The sequence below is a fragment of the Pseudonaja textilis genome, chromosome Z (genome assembly GCF_049901715.1).
Source record: "Pseudonaja textilis isolate UNSWEBS1 chromosome Z, rPseTex1.2, whole genome shotgun sequence".
Taxonomy (NCBI): Eukaryota; Metazoa; Chordata; class Lepidosauria; order Squamata; family Elapidae; genus Pseudonaja; species Pseudonaja textilis.
The window spans coordinates 135029683-135049649 of NC_142008.1; the positions used below are offsets into that span (position 1 = coordinate 135029683).

Genomic DNA, 19967 nt, shown 5'->3' on the forward strand with positions numbered 1-19967 from the left:
TTCAAATTTATCACATATAAATTGTTATCTAAGCTTACAAGTGAGAGTTTTTGGAAAGTACAGTAACACTTCCCCACCCCTGATAAGTATCAGCAATCTGAATTATGATGAGGTAAGCGATTTAGGACTTCTTAGGAAATTGGTGACTGGGATGAAATAAGTCTTGAAATCACCCCCTTGTGCTGTGTATATTCCTGAAACTTCTGAATATGGTATTTGTGATTCCTCTTGCTCCCCCCACCCCATGTCATGGTTTAGTGCATCTGCCCTTTGACTTCCTGCTAGTGACGGTAGTACTTCCTTCCTGCCGGAACGATCAAACAGTGCATCATCTCTGCTTCAGCAGACAAGCCTTCATCCAGATGTGGAAATAGAGACCCTAGATGTGAGTTTATTACACAAGAGGGAATTAAGAAAGGGTTGGAGGGAGGTGGAACCGCTGCTGTCACCATTGTGTCGATTACATTTTCTATGATACCAAGCTGTAATTTCTTGGGTTCTTGAGAAAGCAGTGGAATTTCACAAATTGAAGCTTACGAAGTGAACTAGAGCTGGGAGGTAAGAAAGTGGAAACAACATAGGAAATTCTAAAGCAATAGACCATAAAGCAGAATGAAGGGAAAGGAAAGTATGTCTTTTCCCTGTGTGTTTCCTTACTTTCTCTCTTGATACTATTTTTTTCCTACCTTGATCTGCTTCCTTCCTATGCTTCCTTAATTCTCTTAATCTGGTCAAAGTTTGAAAGTTGGTATGTGACAGGCTGTGTTAGTTAAAGGAGTTGTTAAAATGAATGATCCCCTTCAAATTTTAGCCTAGGGCTGGGTGTTCCATGCTATCCTTCCTATATTATGCTTCTTCCCAGTTCCCACTAACAAGCTCTCTTTGCAATGATGGTGATGGACCCCTAAGATTATAGCTCTCTTTACCTGATGCCAGAGCTCCAGTCAAGTGCGTTAAAGCCTGAGGGCTGAACAGGTGTTTTAAAGTACGGCATTGTATAGTAGAGTAACGGTGCTTTCCACTTCAGAGGTCTTCTGTCCCCCCTCCCCCTCCCTTTTCTCCATTCCAAATACTGAGCTCTCCTTTTTGAATAGATTGCCTCTGCTGCTTTTAAATTTTTTTCTCCCAAGTAAGGCTATCTGATCTTGCAGTTGCAAGGCTGTAACTGCGATCTCTCCCACAACACCACAGAACTCTGCAAGACTGATTTTGCAGGCACCCAAATCCGGTGTTGGTTCACTGTTACTGATGTGACTCATCTCTGGGTCCTCTGCTGTTCCCATACTTTTTTAAAGTTGAAACGAATAGAGAGGATTGAGGTCCTTTCTAAACAAATAAAAAACTTTGGCTTTTCCCCATTTTTTTAAAAAAAATCTCTATGTGGAATAGGCTTAGAATATCTGCAAGATGCAGTTATTATAGCATAATTCAATAATAAGTTCTAGTCTATATCTGGAGGCTGTTTCTTAATCTGGTTCGCCTGTATCTGGGTGACATGCATCTTGCAAACCTCAAGGTCCTTCACCTCCCTTCCCTCTGTTCTTGCTCTTGTCTGCTTCCCACAAGCTCATATCCCAGATTTTCTACATCTTCTGCGTCCTGTTGCCTTCCAATTGTATTGACATGTAACTGCATGTGTAGTCCTCGACTTACAACCACAATTTAGCCCAACATTTCTGTTGCTACGTGAGACGTTTGTTTAGTGAGTTTTGCCCCATTTTACGACTTTTCTTGCCATCATTGTTAGGTGAATTACTGCAGCTGTTAAGTTAGTAACCTGGTTGTTAAGTGAGCCTGGCTTCCACATTGACTTTGCTTCTCAGAAGGTCGCAAAAGGGATCCCATGACCCCCTGTTGATACTGCAACTGTCATAAATATGAATCTGTTGCCAAGTGCCTGAATTTTGAAATGCTGCAGTGGTCATGTAAGAAACGGTCGTCACTTTTTTCATTGCAGTTGTAACTTTGATCAGTCACTAAACAAGAACTAAGTTCTAAGTCAAGAACTATCTGGATTTCTGTTCCCACCAGCCCTGGGTTAATTTAAAGCAGGGATCCCCAATCCCTGGGCTGCTGCCGACTACTGGGCAATGACCCATTCGAAATCAAGCCGCACTAGCAAAGGGTGAGTTTTTTATTTTGACTCCAAATATTGCACCGTTTCGTTGCTACAGGGAATACTAATTCAATAGGAGAGTATGTAGTTTGCACGCAGAAGATTTTAGATTCCATCCTTAGTTCCTCCAGTAGAAAATATTTGACACTTGATGATGCCAAAAATTCTACAGAATGAGAGCAGCCAGATGGATGAACTAAGTGTTTAGGAGCTTGTTTCTCAGTACTGGTGTAGGCCTTAGCAAATACAGCTAGCCCTCCATTTACAACAGTTCATATAGTGACTTCAAACTTACAACAACACTGAAAAAAGTGACTTATAACCAATTTTTACAGATACAGCCTTTGCAGCATCTCCATGAGCATGTGATCAAAATTCAGATGCTTGGCAATTGATTCATATTTATGACGGTTGCAGTGTCCCGGGGTCATGTGATCACTTTTTGTGACCTTCTGAGAAGCAAAGTCAATGAGGAGGCCAGATTCACTTAACATCCAGGTTACTAACTTATCAACTGCAGTGACTCACTTAACAATGTAGCAAGAAAGGTTGTAAAATGGGGCAAAACTCACTAAACAAATATCTCACTTAGCAACAGAAATGTTGGGCTCAGTTGTGGTCTTGAGTCTAGGACTACCTGGATAGACAATTTTGACCAACCTTATCCGCATCTGACTTTTAGCATGAATTCAAAGAATGTAAGTTAAAGACCTTGGAATTGCCTTTTCTCAGCATAGTAAAAGCGTGATTAAACGGGTGTTTTATGGTTTAGTAAGTTGTGCAAAGTCAGCTTGGAATGGCCATCCTACATATTGTGTGCTTGTCTCATCATAATGCTGTAGCCGCCACTAGATCAGCTCTCCTATCATCATCAGCAGCAGCATGTGTTGTATTGGGGATCCAATTCCCAGAACTTTGAGCCAGCCTAACCTGGATATTCAATGGAGTTCGTGGTTAAGGAACTGTTTTTCAACCTCGGCAAGTTTAAGATATCTGGACTTTAATTCCCAGAATTCCCCAGCCAGCCACATTGTGCTAAGGTATTAAATATGAACCTCTCTCCTAATTCAAGTTGCTTTTCACCTTGAAAACTCCATGGGCCAGTTGTAGAATGTAATGGAAGGGAATACCATAGACATCATCTAATTAAGGGGTTTTAGATTTTTTAAGCTATAACAGCTGTTAAAAAACCATTTGTAACTATTTTGATTTTTAGCCCCTTCCCCAAAAATATCTTGATTTCTTTACATTTTTTCTTGGTCTCTTCTCACAAAATTCTTCGAGGTTTTAACAAACCTTTTTTGTAAATCCAGTGTAGGGAAATTATCCAGGCAACTCTCTTGGTTTCTTATTTGTATATTTTAATTATTAAGGTATCAGCCAATTTCTTTTGTACATCCAGTGTAATATCTTTTTCCATGCCATTCTTGTAACCTGTCATTTTTAAATTCATGATCAAATCATTTTAAGTCATGTCAGGTAAAACTTTTGCTTTTCTATAAGATCTTTTAAACACAGTCCATCTATAGAGACAGAGATTCTTAAATTAACTTCTGGATCCATTCTTCAAAAATATGTCCAGTGTTAAAATATTTTGTTTCATTCCATGTTTGTAAGTCAAGCTTCCCTTGTGGTGTTCTTTAATAATATTCTTTAGATCCTTCTAGTTTCCTCTAATGTCCAATTTTAAGTCTTGCCTTTTTAAAATAATTTAAAACAAAAAAAGCATTTTTTCACTGGAATTATTCTTTATAATTAAATCCAAAATCTTATTTCAAATTTAACCAAATCCTTATTTGTAACTTTCTAAAATCAAAGTTTTAATCGTTGTTTTATTTCAGCGCTTGTGATTAAAGTTTTGATTCATATACAGTATTATCTTGGTAGTCAACTGTTTTGAAACTCATCAAATTTGGTACTCAATGCATTTTGATGCAAAAAAATTTGTCCCGATACTCATTGTTTGCCTTAGTACTCAATGCATAAACTAGAACTTGTCGCTGTCAGCTGCCTTGTGACTAGCTACGTTATTCCTTGTGGTGTTTTCTGTCATTGGGATATATTTGCCAAGCAATTTCCAAAAAAGAATTAGCAGAGGAAACATCCAAACCCAGTATCCTTTCAAAGGTGCTGACTACAGGCTGAGCAAGATGGCGATTCCCTTGTCTTCTGGAGCTGAAACTCGTTGCTTTATGGTGTTTGTATAATGATTGCTAATCCTCTCCTCCTTTGGAGTGGTTTCAAAGGGTATACTTTTCATTCCACTGCAGTTGTTGGCCCAGTTTTTCATGGAGCCATCATCTCCAGAAGTCCTTTCTTTCCTACGCAGTTGTAAAACTTTATATCTGCCTTGAAATTCATCATCTCGTTGTTTGGCTATCCCTGCTCTCTTTGTGACATTTGCAATTTCATACTATCTAGGTATAAATAACATTGAAAAGCAGAGCCCAACTGTAAGCCACTGAACGCTTCTCTTTGGTTTCATACAGAGTTATTTATATATTGTTATTTGGCGCATTTGTCCATCCACCTCTCTGTCCATTTAGCATTAGCATAATGCAATCACATTTTGTCATTTTCTCTGTTAGAAGCCCATCGAAGTTTGTTCTCAAATAATTTGCCAAAGCGAAGATTTCTATGTTCACTACATTCTTGTGTTCAATTATACTGATCATTCCATCAAAAAAGAGAGAACAGACTGGTTTAATTTATCAATAAACGCTTGTTTCCTGCCAAACGATGCACTCTTTTCCAAATTTTTGAAACTGTTTAATAATAAAATAACAGTCACTATTTTTTTCAAGGAAGTGCTATTGGGAGATGGTTACAAAAGAAAATAGAGGGGAGGATGCACACATACACACACACACTCTCTTTTTCAACTCCTGGGTAAATGGTGGAATTGAAGTATAATTGTAAAGTTGTGGAGGAAGAATGAAGAAAAATTCTTTTCTGGCAAACAACTCCATGAAAACCCCTAGTCCTTGACATAGTTGTAGTAGCCCATCTACAAAGTCATATTTTGAAGATATTTTCTTTTTTAGTGATTATTGTATGCTTCCTTCCATGAAATGTCAGTGGAATACATGAGGTTATTTAGGTAGCTTCCCACCTTGGTGTATTGAAGACGAGAGCTACTTCGCTACACACCAAAATGACTATATCTAATGAGCTAGACTGTATAACTGGATCTGCCTATATGTGTATCTGGGATTGAAAATAATTATTTCTCAGAAAATTACCCTGGAGGAGAATTCCTCAGTGTGGCAATACTTCATACTGGTAATTGTGATTATTAGCTAAAGTGCAAATCTGAATACCGATCATTTCAAATTGAAAACCACATTCAACATTTGTTTTTGCAATCACTCCATCGTGGGGCTCTCCTCCATTTTAAATATACTCTACTTTCAAAATAGCATCTCCTCATCTTTGCCAACTATTCCTTTAAAGATACATTCTGTTGCAGAAAAATAACTTTTTACAGTATTGTGTGGTTGGCTATGTTTCAGTTGGAAAACCACTGCCTCACTCACCCTCCCCTTTAGTTGCACCTGGTTATGTGGTCTCCCTATCTGCTGTAGATGTTGTGGGAAGCTCTGTGATCTTTCAGTGATGGTGAAGTATTACCTTTTAAAGGCAGCCACTCCCACTCCTTCCCAATGTTGACTTCCTCCTGCCAAGATTAATTGCTGCAGAGTAACGTCGCATGTGCTCAAAGACCCATTTGCACTTTGCGTGATGGTGAGTCCTATTACAGATTGGTGCAGCCTGACACTTCACAACTTCACACAGCCTTCAGCATCTTTGGGATGCAGCCCCCAGTCCCTCTCCAAATTTTGCCTGTCAGAACTAGAACTTGACTTATGACCTTAATTGAGCCTGACAATTTGTGATGGTTGTAAAGCTGATTACATGACTGGATTCATTTTTACTACATTTCTTGTGGCAATCATAAAGCATATGCCGTGGTTGTTAAGTAAACTCGTTGTTCGATGAGCCAGAAACCAGAAGTAAGTAGCCAGTAGTCATGTGTCTACAGGACACTGCAAACAGTCATAAATATGGGCTGGTTGCTGAGCACACATACACACAAAAATGCAGTAATGCGACCATGTGGAGACTGATGTCAGAACTTTTAAATCAGGTTATAAGTCCATTTTAGGGGACGGAGTCTGTCATAACTTTTAAAGGATGCTAAATGACTAGTCGAAAGTGAAGGACTACCTGTACTAAATATATAGGAATGAATCATACTCACTGCTTTTAATTTCATTTAATTATAGTCATATTAAAACGTTGCTTCAATTGATTATTATAAAGTGCATTTCTCCTAGCATGCCCCTCAGAAGTCATGGTCGGCCCAAACACTGCATGGTTTTAGATGTCAGTGCTGCTCTGAAGAAAATCATGTGCTTAGAAATACTTCCCTAAAACCTGGCCCTTTGAAGGAAATTAAGGAAGTATCTATTCTGCACCATTTGCCTAAGAAACATGGCAAAATAATAATTTATTCCAGCACTTTGAAAATTATTCCTTTCACCCCACAATTGATGCTTCTACTGGCATTTGCTTATATAATAGGGTTATGAAGTGCTTCAGATTCAAAAGCAAAAAAAAAAAAAGCTTTGAAACACATAGGTTACTCATGTAGCACTAAATCTCAAATCGGCTGCATTTTCTGAGATTGTGTGATTTTCTACCGTAACTGCAACTCAGCCTTAGGAAAAGGTTCATTTGGTTTAAGAAGTGGCAGACAGATGTTATGTGGCTGCTGGATGGTCTCTGAAGCCTCTTTTTGTCTTTGAATCCAGAACACCACCCAGCTTGCTTGCATCTTACTCATCTGCAACTCAGTGCCTTAATTATTATAGAACAATTATGGGATTTTAATTATTAAACTGTGAAAAAGAAACTTGATTTATTCAAATTATCATTTATGTAAAAATTCCAGTTTACCTTTTGCTTGAAAATTGGCCAGAGTTTTCCACATTTTGAGAGAAGTGTGAAAATAACAGAATAAGTCCTAAAGTTCTTAACATAATCTTTAAAAAAAAAGAATTCCTCAAAGAAGCATTGTCCTTTTTCCTTCTCTTCCCTTTCTCTTCATACTGTCCCATTAATTTTGCATCAGTATCTCATCTACTGAAGCCTGTATCTTCCCAAACATGTTAATAACATATTTTGGACATTTTAAAAAACCCATCTTGCAATTAATTTGCACTGGACTTAATGAATTAACAATTTCTGCATTACAACAATACATCGAATCATAAATTAACAAAACAAGCTAACGAATGAAGGCAAATATACATGTCCCAGGATAATGATGCAAACTCGAATTTTAGTCAGTCACCTAGACCAGAGGTTTTGTCTTCTGAGCTTTTGGACTCAATACTAGAGCCATTCTTCAGATAATTTCTCTCTGGAATATATGCTTTGGAATATGACTCCCAGAACAGCTCAAAGCATGTATTCCAATAGAGAGACATTCCCTGAAGATGAGCTCCAGCATAAATCAAAGCTCAGAATAGTAAATCTCTGGTCCTGGTGACCAACCCAAATTCGATCTCAAAACAAGCCAAGTTTATCCCATGTGCTAAGCTCATCTCCCCAATTAAAACTAAACAAAATGCTGTGTTGTACAAATGCCATTACTAGGGATTTTCCAATCTGGTTACATCATGTGAATTCAGTCCATGTCATTCAACTACCATCTTCCTTTTTTTATTACTCTGACAATCATAAAGCAAGAACATGAAAGGTATGTCACCCTTTGAAGCATATTTCCTCTCCTCCACTCTTACTGCCTGCTTGTGGACTTTCTACTTGTGAATTTGGCTTCTGGTTTTTCTAACAAATGTCCATCATTCACCTGACCAAGCCAGTTTGATCTAGTTGTTAAGGCACCCAGTTAGAAACTAGACCGTGAGTTCCAGTTTTGACTTGGGCATGAAAGTTGACTGGGTGATTTGGGGGTAATCCCTCTCTTTCAACGCAACTACCTCACACGGTTGTTGTTGGGGAAAATAGAAGAAGTAGTATTCTGTGTGTTTGCCACCTTGAGTTATTAAAATAATAAAGGTGAGGTAGGTAGGTAGGTAAATAAGGAAGGAAGGAAGGAAGGAAGGAGGGAGGGAGGGAGGGAGGGAAGGAAGGAAGGAAGGAAGGACTACCAGTTTCCTTCAGAAAGCTTATGCTGTATCTTCTATCCTTAAGGACTCTTCCTTTTTTACTCCTTTGTTTTGTGTTTCTACTTAGTATTAAAAACTCCAAAATGCTCTCCAAACTAAAATTCAGAATAAGGAATATTAAGCAGACTGAATGCCAAAGAAGGATATAAAATGCTTATATTTGCTTTATTATCTTACCCATAATTTGGTCATTTTTCACAGGGCTGTTGATACGTTCCACTAGTCTGCTCAATGCTATATTTCACTCTGGATTCTGCTGCCATCCCAAGTCTACAATCTCTACTGTCAGTTTGCAGGTGGCATGGATATCTTCCACACGGGTGATTTCTTCTGGATGTTGGCCCTTGCAATCCCAATTCTGGTGGTTCTGTTGGTACTGTGTACTGATTGCCGTGACTCTGATTTAGACAGTTAAGTCTTGCCCTTCCTGTTCCTAAAAATTATTTGGGGAAATAGCCTCCGGTTCTTAAATCCTCTGTAACACCTTTCATCTCAAGATAAATTATACGGGATTTCCTAATTTCATTGATGTATCTGTTTCTTTTTCTGAACAGCACCTGCTATTGATGACTACCAATACAAGTGAGTCCATGATTATCTTATATTGGGGCAAAATAAAGAATGGAAAATCAGAGTTCAGGTCAATTTAGAAAGAAAGCAGGGTGGGATTCAATTTTTTAACAACCGGTTCTGTGGGCGTGGCTTAGTTGGTGGGCATGTCTTGGGGGTCATGTGACTGGCTGGGCGTAGCCAACTCAACATCACTCACATCGAGGCACGCATCTCCTCACCTCACTGCCCATGACTGTGGGGATGCTGCAATAGTCGTAAGTGTGAAAAATGGTCATAAGTCACTTTCTTCAGTGCCGCTGTAACTTTGAATGGTCACTCCACACAAGCAAAGTACCAGCAAAGGAGGAAAAAAACTCCAGAGAAGTTCCAGAGACAGGAAGTCTAGTCCTGCCAAGAATGTAATAAGGGTTAACGGAGAGGCAGTTTCTGTAAGCAACACCAGAATGTTTCCTTCCTGCCTTCCTTACAGAATTAGGCCAGTAATTTCTTCTAATAACCAGTTCTCCGAACTGCTTAGAATGTTAACAACTGGTTCTAGCGAATAAGTCCGAACCTGTAGAATCCCAACCCTGATGCAAAGCCAAACTGTGGTTTGTTTAATTTCACTTAGCATCTTGTGTGGACTTGTCATTGTAATTGTGACCCATGGTTTATTGTTTAGGGTGTTATGCAAACCCACTATTTATATATTTATTCAGGAATTCATATTAAGCAAGTATGGCTTAATTGTGAGTGACCCCTGTCATAATTTGATACATTCATATAACAGTACTGTAGATGAGACTACAAAATGTTTGAGCTGTATCATTTGGTAGCATCTCTATGGAGATGGATGAGTAAATGTCTTATTAAATATATTTATTATACAGAAATACTTCAGTAGGGGAGAATTGTATTTGTCTCTCTGTCCATTGTTCTTGCTTTTTATTTTTATTTTTTTAAAAAGATATTAGCAGCATTCTATAATATGATTTTGGTGTACCTTAAAGTGATACAGCAGTCTGGTATAGAATTTGGATGAATTGCTGCTGTGAATGTATAGATTGACTCATTTAAGTGTATCACAGTTATCAATTCATTTGCTCCGTGAGTTGGTTTTCTCTCATTGCATAGTACTTGGAATGAATGCATAATCATGTGAAATACCTTAAGGCTATATTTTGGCTTACAATGGGTTTCCTGTAATTCTTATCACAGGCAGCTGCAAAATATGGCTCTAATTTCTATTTCAATATTCCTTTCAGCAGCAATGTTTTGTTCAAGGATTGATTTGAGTTGCTTTGCCCTGATAAAAAAAGAACAAGGCAGTTATAATTTAACATTCTTTCAAGGACATTCAATGCAGATTTTCTATTGTACTTTCTTTTTTTAAAGTACTCAGAATTTGCAAGTTCTCAAAGCACAAGCTTAAATGGAGAAGAAATTTTTGATAGTCATAGAAGAAAATTGACAGCAGTGTTAAATAGGAAGAATAAAATATAAATTTAAGCAATTTACATTTCCAACTTGCTTATTTTAGCAGCATAAGACTACCTGTGTAAATATTTATCTGGCTTAGGCAAATAGAGCCTAGATTCACATATCAAACTGAAGCATGGCATGACTGCATCTCACATGGGTTGTGGCTGGGTTCACGCAACATCCAGCTATTAATCAAGGTTTATAAATTGAAGTGGTTGGATTCACAAAATGTAGGATGATTGGGAATTGGGTATCTGTTTTTTTTTTATTTTTGTGGATTATTTTTATGTTAAGTGCTCAGTTATTTTAGGAAACAGCAACCATACAAATTGATAACTGGATAAACCAAAAAGAAAGGAAAACCACACCAATTTGGCTTAGCATGATATATAGATTAAGAGTGGCACTGAATGAGAAGAGCTATGAAATATTGTGGGTGCTCTGCATGTAGAAGAAGCCAGGTTTATTCTTTGGCTTCTCTGGATATTCGTGGGAAACATTTCTATTTTAAAGCTTTCACAAGCAGCAGCAGCAGTGCCAACTCAACCAAAGGAGTCAGGTTTGCAAAGGCTTGCATAGATGTCATGGAGTGATGAGCAAATTATACAACACAGTCTAGAACAGCTGGAAAAAGATTCGCATGATGACTGCTGAGTAAGATAGTTGACAAAAGATAAATGCGTCTTTCAGACTTGTGTTCTCTACCCTCCAGAAAATAGACTCTGATTAGTTTATTATTCTCACAGGCCTTCCACTAATATTCATTCCCAGACTTTCAGAGTGTTGAGGCGTCCTCCCTGTAAGTAGACCTCAGTTTTACTATATTTCAAAACTGACCCGTTTAACAGGGTTTCAACATTATCTCTTCATTGCCTTTATTTTTTTTAAACTTATGGTTTAAAATTTGGGGAAGTGGATCCTCCATCTCAGGATTCAGTAGCCTTGCTACTAAACTCTCATTCTTTTAAGAGTTTGAACTCTCAACTTTACCATTCTAAGCCATGCTGTCTTCCATTAATAGTTTTCAATGTATGATGTAACGAAAGTGGCAGCTGATGCTGAAGACTATAAACTTACTAACATAGAGTAGTGTTTGAAAGTATTGAACCTGGTTTTAATTTGGACAATCTGTTCCTCAGAGGTTCAAGCCAACATTTAATATTACATTGTGTGGTTCATCTGTTCATGTATTTCCTTTCAGCACATGGGTTATATATATTTATACACACTCCTGTTTGTGCTTATCACAGAAAATGTTTTTTTCTTTAAAAAATACTGGCTTAGATCCAAGATGAACTAAGATTTGTAATATCAGTGAACAATATTTGGTGGGTCCCAGATGTAGCTTTAAGTTTGGATCTTGAGGCCAGCCCTACCATTGGCTGAATTGTGTCATACAGAATGAAATGGGGCCATTTTCAGCTTTAAGAGAAGGTAGCAAATGATTTAATGTGTTAGTTTGCCATTAGTGCTCTAGTTCATTGGGGGATGTCCTGAAATATCTCCTTGCCCTAAACCAGTGGTAGTCAACCTGGTCCCTACCGCCCACTAGCGGGTGTTCTAGCTTTCATGGTGGGCAGTAGGGGTTTTGTCCCCTTCTTTATAAATCATTATTACTGTGGAACCGGTGGGTGGTTAGAAAATTTTACTACTAATAGAGATACAAAAGTGGGCGGTAGGTATAAAAAGGTTGACTACCCCTGCCCTAAACCAAGAATGGTCGGAGAAAAATATTTCTATTGCTCTCTATTGGTTATGCAGTTAAATATTGTTTTTTCTCTCTTAGAAAAATATCTATTAAGGACGGAAAGATGAAAGAAATAGTGTGAATTGATAATGTTAAAGAAAAAATATGTTCTTAGTTACATTTTGTAAATAAGCATATTCTTAAAATTTGAAAGTGCCCTTGTGTTTCAGTTTAACTCCTACTTTTCCTCAGAAGAAAATAATTGGGCAGCTGCAGCAAATTTGAATGAATGTATGGTTTCTCCTTTACACGTGTAGCTTTTAAAAATATGGTTTAAACTTGGCTAGCCAACCATTCCTTCATGCTGGTTGTTGCTCTGAATCACAGAAAGTAAAGAGGAACCTGGGTTCTGCTCAATCTTATCTGAGTTTGTTTTCCGCCCCCTCCTGTCTCCGTTTGCAGCGCCACCTTGGTCTGCCATCCAATCCCAGCCAGATTTGCAGAGGTGAGCACCCACTGTTCTCTCTTGTGTTATGAGTGTTCTAAAACATCTGCTTAAGATGAAGGATGCTGACTGGCGGCAGCAGCAAAACACTAAATGGTACAGCTTTGTATCTTTAGTCTCTTGCCTCATGCCTTCCTAAACTACTTAGCTTGAATTGGCTGCATTGTAGAAAACTGTCCTGCTTCTGAGTTGAAATTCAATTCAGTTGTTAATGGTGTATTTTTATTTAATGCAAGGAGACTGTCCATCTGATTTGCTTTAGATAGTAAATGTATTGTCACTTTGTCTCCTATTTCTTATTCCTCTAAGTCTCTCCCCAGCTGCTTTTCCATGAGGAAATAGTAATATAGGCTTAAGGCTTCCTGTGGGCAGAATGGGCCAATTCATCACCGCCATCTTGCCGTGGCCAACTCACCACAGCTATCTTTTTGCGGCCAACTTTCCATAGGACAACTTGCTGCAGCCAATTCACCGCAGGACAACTCGCTGTGGGACGATTTCACGTGGGATAACAACACGGTAAATGTTATCCACCCTTGTTTCTTTGGCATTATTTACATTGCCAAAAATGGAAATAATGTAGAAGAAATAGTGACGGATAACATTGTGTTGAGTTATCCTACATGGACTGCCCCATGATGAGTTGTCCTGCAAGACGGCCATGGCAAGATAGCCATGCTGGGTTGGCTGCAACGATGGCCATGGCAAGTTGGCCATGGTGAGTTGGCTGTGTGAGTTGTCCTAGACCCTACTGTGGGCTACATCTGCTACCTTGCCAGAATAATGAGGGATTGTCCTATTAGGAAATGTTGACAGCTTCCTTGCATCATTAAGTATACTGGTGTGAGGGTTTGTAGATGGGAATCGTTGGGGAAGTGGATGGGAAATTCATATAAGCTTTTTGTTAAAACTGACTGAGACTAGATAAGGAATGGGAAACTAGGATGAACATGTCCCAATACCTTTTCTTGTCATCAAAGATTCTGCTTTGCATTTGAGTAGCAAACTCCTGCATTATGGAAGTATGAAGAGTTTTCTTCTTTAAAAAGCAGAAGTACAATAGTCTTAAGCATAACTTTCTTCACAGTTAATAGCAAAAAAAGTGCCACATTTTCTTTTTACCTCCCACTACCTCCCAGCATCTTTCTCTTATTTACTAAGATATTTTTGGCAGATGAAAGAAATGGCTAAAGAAAACAAAGGGCACTCCATTCTGTGGTAGATCAGTTCTTCAGGTATTTTCACATGTATTAATCACTTTCTTCCTCCTCCGGTTTTCAGCACAGGCTCTTATAGCTTTTGTAGTCTGACACCTGCATTCATCAAAATTGAGGATAACGGTAAGTTGTAAAAACTTGTATATTTATGTGTGCATTTACACAAGATAATTGAGTTTCCTTGTGTGTATATGTGTAGAAGAAAATGAGAGACTACTAATGTTGTAGCTGCTCTATGACTATAAACCTTAACTGTTGAAATAAACAGGCTTATGTGGGGGGGCGGGATTGTGAAACACAGCAAGGATACAGGTCAGAATATACCTCTGAGTATCCACTGTAGGACATTCTGACAACCTAATCTCCCTTACAAACATTGTCTCTTTTCAGAAAGTGTTCCAAGTTATGAAAATGAAGGTAAGTAGTAGCACAATAGATATTCTTTTTCTCTTCCCCTTCCTAAAATCTTTGCTTGAAACAGGCAGCTTGCCTCACTTTTCTTGAGTGTTTTTGATATGGACTTGTGCGCAGTATACATGGCACTTCTCTGTATTCTGGGAGCTTCTTTATATATTCAGTGGAGTTGTGTTTTCAAGATGTGAAATGAGGGTGGAACTCATTTAAATCTAAAGAAGAGCATCTAATCTTTTTGGACTTTGTCTTCCTAGAAGCACCTTGCCCTACTGATGATGATGAAAATTATGTTCCTGGATACATGTAAGTTTTTGGGAAGGGTAGGAGTCAGGGAAAAAGCTTCTTTCAGTCAATATAGTGCTACTTTTAGGCTCCAAATAATTTAATCTTCTGTCATTCTCAGTTTGTGCAGTGAATAGCCAGGAAATGTAACTACAATTACAGATAGTCCCCAACTTCACAACAGTTCATTTAGTGAGTGTTTGAACCGACAATAGCACTGAAAACAGTGGCCATGATGGTTTTTCACACTTATGACCATTGTAGCATCCTCATGGTCACAAGATCAAAATTCAGATGCTTCTCAACCGACTCACATTTATGACGGTTGCAGAGTCTTGGGGACATGTGATCAGCTTTTGTAAGCTTCTGACAAGCAAAGTCAATGGGGAAGCCAGATTCACTTAACAACTGTGGCAAGGAAAATGGGCCAGAACTCACTTAAAAGCTGTCCCACTTAATAACACAAATGTCGAGGTCAATTGTGATTGTAAGTTGAGGCCTATCTATATAGTATTGTAGTTGTATTGTGATGGTTCTCCTTCTTTCAAATGTTGTCCATGACCTGAAAGATGCTACCATTGTATGTTTTAGGTATCTGGGTGAAAAAATGACATGTACTTTGTGTGAAACCTACTGTATGGATTCCCCTCCCCCTTATTCTTCCCTATGTGTGTATTTGTGTGTGTCTGTATATGTGCGCACGTAATTCTGAAATTTTAAGATATAGTTGTTTTGTTTGTATCTGAACAGTTTAGATGTTTTACAACAAGAGGCTAAAAATGATACTAAGTTGTTTAAATGTAAGAATATAATCTAGAAGTTGGATTAAAAATTGTGGATCATAGATATGTGTGATGAGCTAGAAATTATGAACTAGAAATTTACAGAATTTCCTGGTTCCATTTTTGGGAGTTCTGTTTCCTGGATTTTTTTTTTCATTGATAGCATTCCTTGCCAGTTTATTCATGGCAGGTCAACCAACTATTTAAAGCCTTAGTAAGATCAGACCTAGAATACTGCATCCAGTTTTGGTCACCACACTAAGATGTTTACACTCTAGACAAAGTACGGAGAAGAGCAACCAAGATAATTAGGGGATTGGAGGCTAAAACTTATAAAGAACGGTTACAGGAACTGGGCATGGCTAGTCTAGTGAAGAGGACCAGGGGACACATGATAGCAGTCTTTGAATATTTGAGGGGCTGCCACAGGGAGGAAGGGCTCAATCTATTTTCTAAAGTGCCTGTAGGCCAGACAAGAATAATGGATGAAAACTGAACAAGGAGAGATTCAACCTGGAAATAAGACATTTTCTAACTGTGAGAACAATCAGCCAATGCCTTCAGAAGTTGTGGGAGCTTCATCCCTGGAGGCTTTCCAGAAGAGACTGGACTGCTATTTGTCAGAGATGGTGGAGAGTCTTCTGCTTGGGCAGGGAGTTGGACCAGATGACCTACCCTTCCGACTCTGTTAATCTTAAGATTGAAACTTTGCTCTTAGCAATTTAAGAGAGGTAATACAAAAAGGGAAAGAATGAGCAGTAGAAATAGAGAACAATCCCAATTTATAACCGTTAATGAAGGTAGTTGTGAGTGAGGACTAGCAATATTGATTCATTTGTTCATTCTGCTCTTACTGGGTCTTGCTTGCCTTCAACAGACTGGTGTTGCCTGATGTTCCAATCACAGAACAGAGGAACAAAGATCATGCCTCTTCTGGTAAGTTGGCAACTAGGAGGATTCTTTTGTCCCTCCTTGTCATAGCCTCTTTAGTGTTGTTGGATTAAATTGCCTTTCTTTGCCTTTGGGTTTCTCGTACTGCTCTCACATGGTTTCTCGATTCACATGACATTAGAATTGGAAGGAGGAACCTCCAAATCCAGCAAGATTTAAAAAGAACTAAGAGAGAGAAAAAGGAAGGGAATCCTTACAAGAAAAGGAAGTTGAAGAAGAAAAGAGTCTACCCAAATACACACATATTTGTTCCAAGTTGTATGATGCTGTTTTTTAAAAATAGTCACACGCACTCCCCAGTGTCATGTGATTGCATTTTGGATGCTTGGCACCCAGCTTATCTCTACAGTCATTTGCAATATGCTGTTGTGATGTTTTTTTGCTGGTTTCCAACACTTACTTCCCATTTCCAACAAAAAAATGCCCATTGGGCAATTGCTTTACAATTGCTGCAAAAAATGTCATGAGATTGGTCACGGATTGCACTACTTGATGTCTTTAAATCTTTGGTTTTCTGAAAAAAGATAATTTGAGGTTTTTTTTGGTAATTACTCTATTAATCCATTATCTTAATTTAATTGTTAACAATCCTGGGTAGTATGTATTGCTTTATCCCTTTTAAACATGCATTTCTTTGCCTATTTTTTTTTCTCTAGAGTCCATAATGGACCAATATGAAAATGTGCCTGAGTCTCAACGGCATTCACTTGGTAAGTGGAAGAAGTGGACTGATGGGAGGGACAGGACTAGCAAGGAAAAAAAACATATAGTGGTGGAGTTGAGTTTAGAAAATGGTCTGGTTGACACATGGAACAAAGCAAGTTATAATGGTGTTCTCATCTATGAATAAACAAATAAACTGTCTAATAGCTATAAAAATAGTTCTGTAAGACTCTTTTTTCAGATATATAGGAAGGGTATTTTGTTTTTATTTTATTTACGAAAAAATTTAAAACCTCACAGTACCTGAAGTTTTCAGGCATTTTATAACATAAAATATTAACATTAACATATTAACATTAAAACATTAATTAAAAAAAGAATAATTATAGTCATTTATAAATAAAATGCAAAATGAAAACACCATACAAGGTAGGTAGCAAAAAGGTGCTCATTCAGAGTTTTAAAAAATACAAAATTTAAAAAGGAATTAAAAAACCTGGGAAAAATCAATCTTTGCCTGATGCCAAAATGATGCGAATGTCACTTCAATTTGGCTTCTTTAGAACAGAATTTGATATGGAGGATACCACTATCACAATTGCAATCGCAATAGCACTTGAGACTTCTATACCACTTCACACTGCTTTTCAGCTCTCCCTAAGTGGGAAGGATGGAAGACTGAGTCAACCTTGAGCCTGGTGAGATTTGAACTGCCAAATTGCTGACAGTCAGCAGAAATAATCTACAATACTGCACTCTAACTACTGCGCCACTGTGTCTCATAGAAAAAGCTATAGAAACAGCTCTCTCACTTTAAACATAAAACATTAAAATAAGTTCCATGTTATACTTGCAATAACTCATTTATATACAAAAATGTACATTTTGAAATATTATTATGGTGAATCTCATAGACATCTCAAAAATATCGAATTAAATAGAGATGCAATGAATTTCCTAGGGAAAGCAGTTCCTAATTTTTGCCCTACCACCTGCCTCCCAGGTCTTTTGAATTATAATTATCATAATTTCTAAACTGTGAATTCATTATTACGTTGACTGAACCTAGCTAGCAGTGGTATATTCAATAACCCACAATCAAAAGAAACCCTGATTCAGTCTGAATGTGTGAATGAGCCCAGTCATTGCTGGAAATGTTTTTGTGTGTGTCTCCTGATTGATTCCTGTTTTATTTCGGTTCTCCACCCAAGCCTTTCTAATGAATCACATAGGTGTAAGGCAGGAGCAGCTGATAAAAGGGAAAAGAAAGCAAAATATTATAAAATAACTATAGTTATTTTGCCTGCAAGATTTATTCCAGCTTTTTCAGCAAATCATGGGGACCTACATGGGGAAAGCTGTTGTCCTCTACTGACATTGATATGGGATTTAATGTCATCCTTTTTTATTTTTCCTTTCTCCTGCAAAGGTGAATATGTGAACGTACTAGAGCCGGAACCGATCGTACTAGATCCTTGTTTTGGTGAGTGAGGGAAGCTGAAAGGATGTGCAAGGGAAGTCCTTATTCTCAGCAGTGCATTCGTTTCCTTTAGCCCGTCAGTAAAAAGAACAGCCTTTTTAGCTCCAACATTGCATGCCATACTGAATGGCAGGTTGGAGAGGGTGTCTTATTCTTATCCAGGGAAATGTATGGTATCCTGTGAGCTTCTCCTGCAAGCTGTTTCACAAGACCTATGGGAAAATAAAATAAAAGGAAAATAAAAGTTCTTCCTTATTTGTAAATCCCCTTTTGAGTTACATTGCAGCTGCTATTGATTTTTGGAATGGCTGTACTTCTATGTCCATAATACTAGAGTTTTCTCAGAGTCTTCTAAGCCAGAGACAACTCTATGACCATCAGGCTTTACAGAAATGGTCTTTTGTTGTTTGCAACATTAAATCAGGAGAAAGTGATAAATCACTGTGACAGGCAGAAGCAAATGACCTAGAAAGCCACTTGTGGTCTTGGGCCAGGAGTTACTGACTTCTGGTTTAGTCTCTCATTAACCAGTTATCCCCCAGAGTATTAAAAATATATGTGTAGATATGTACACACTTTAACATACTTCATTGTTTCTCATATTCCAGTAGTTGGCACTAGTGATCAGGAAAGTGAAGATGATGTTCCAGACTATGAAAATGTCTGTTTTGGACTTTGAGGTATCTAGACCCTGGGAAGGGGATTGAAGTAAATAAGACTTGAACTGTGGTAGCAAATAATAGTTGGTATTAATCCCAGCAGTATTATTTTTTAAACTAAGCAGCCTAGAGTTGCCCCAGATAGCAAGCTGGGCAGTATATAAATTTAATAATTAATTAATTAATTAATATATTTCTACTATATTTGTAATAATGAGGGAAGTACTACAATACCGAATATGAATAGGCTGCCCAGTGCTTGTAAGAAGGTGCTTGTAATACTATTAGGTTATGCATGTTGACCTCTGTATTTTACAAAATTAACTAAAAATGATTGTAATCTCTAAAATTGGGTCATTCTTCTAAAGCCTGTGAGGATGTCTGTTGCTGAAAAGGTTACAAATCCCGCTGTATGCAGTCTAAAGTATCATTTCTTTTTTTCTTCTTCTTCCTAGGTTGAAAAGAGGATTTCAAAGGATCAGTTTTGCATTGGGGGATCTATTAATCTTCGCAAAGGATGGATCACCACTCAGAACACCTTCTCCTGAACAACTTCCAATTTTGTCATATCCTAAGTTTTCTCCCTTGCACTTTGGATGACACATCCTGAGAATTTCTCCCAATTATCAGTAGCAGTATTTTGATGGACTTTTCCCAAAGCAATTCAATTTTGCTTTTAAGTTTGGTTGACTAATAAAGAACCAAGAATTTCACCATCATTTCTATTTGAGAGATAATTGATCCAGGGAATGCAGAGAAGTCTGGATTAGTCTATTAGATCAGTGGCCCCCAATCTTTTTTGTGCCACGGCCCGGTACCGGCATCACAAAATGATCTGCGGCCCGGTACCAGCATCAGCACGCATGACAAGGCAAGGCGAGCCGAGCGACTGGCCAGCCAGCCATCCCCCGCTTCTCCCCGCCACCTTCAACCCCTCCTTTGTGCCTCTGTCGATGGGCTTCGCTTTGGGACGGCTTTGGGAC

At 38.1% G+C, this 19967-nt stretch overlaps 1 protein-coding gene across 4 annotated transcripts; it reads left to right on the forward strand.

Annotated features, from left to right (window-relative positions):
• Nucleotides 1-300: 300 nt before the first annotated feature.
• On the forward strand, nucleotides 301-19703 carry LAT (linker for activation of T cells). 4 transcript variants are annotated; one of them, XM_026712102.2, is made up of 13 exons: nucleotides 301-385; nucleotides 8512-8720; nucleotides 8865-8892; nucleotides 11091-11143; nucleotides 12494-12536; nucleotides 13818-13876; nucleotides 14144-14170; nucleotides 14422-14470; nucleotides 16109-16167; nucleotides 16839-16892; nucleotides 18275-18328; nucleotides 18934-19005; nucleotides 19440-19703. In XM_026712102.2, the coding sequence occupies exons 2-12, from the start codon at nucleotides 8612-8614 to the stop codon at nucleotides 19002-19004; spliced, it is 606 nt and encodes a 201-aa protein (XP_026567887.1). In that variant the 5' UTR covers nucleotides 301-385; nucleotides 8512-8611; the 3' UTR covers nucleotide 19005; nucleotides 19440-19703. The 4 variants fall into 4 exon arrangements, with proteins under 4 accessions (XP_026567887.1, XP_087773483.1, XP_026567888.1 ...); XM_087917357.1 differs by having other exon boundaries at nucleotides 8600-8720; XM_026712103.2 differs by having other exon boundaries at nucleotides 18937-19005; nucleotides 19440-19576.
• Nucleotides 19704-19967: the final 264 nt, after the last annotated feature.

Excerpts from the sequence above, each read along its gene's own strand:
- LAT (XM_026712102.2), top strand. The coding sequence starts at position 8,612 with ATGGATATCTTCCACACGGGTGATTTCTTCTGGATGTTGGCCCTTGCA. Across the intron at positions 8,721-8,864 it reads CCGTGACTCTGATTTAGACA|CACCTGCTATTGATGACTAC; the intron begins GTTAAGTCTTGC and ends TTTTCTGAACAG. Across the intron at positions 8,893-11,090 it reads ATTGATGACTACCAATACAA|GCCTTCCACTAATATTCATT; the intron begins GTGAGTCCATGA and ends TTATTCTCACAG.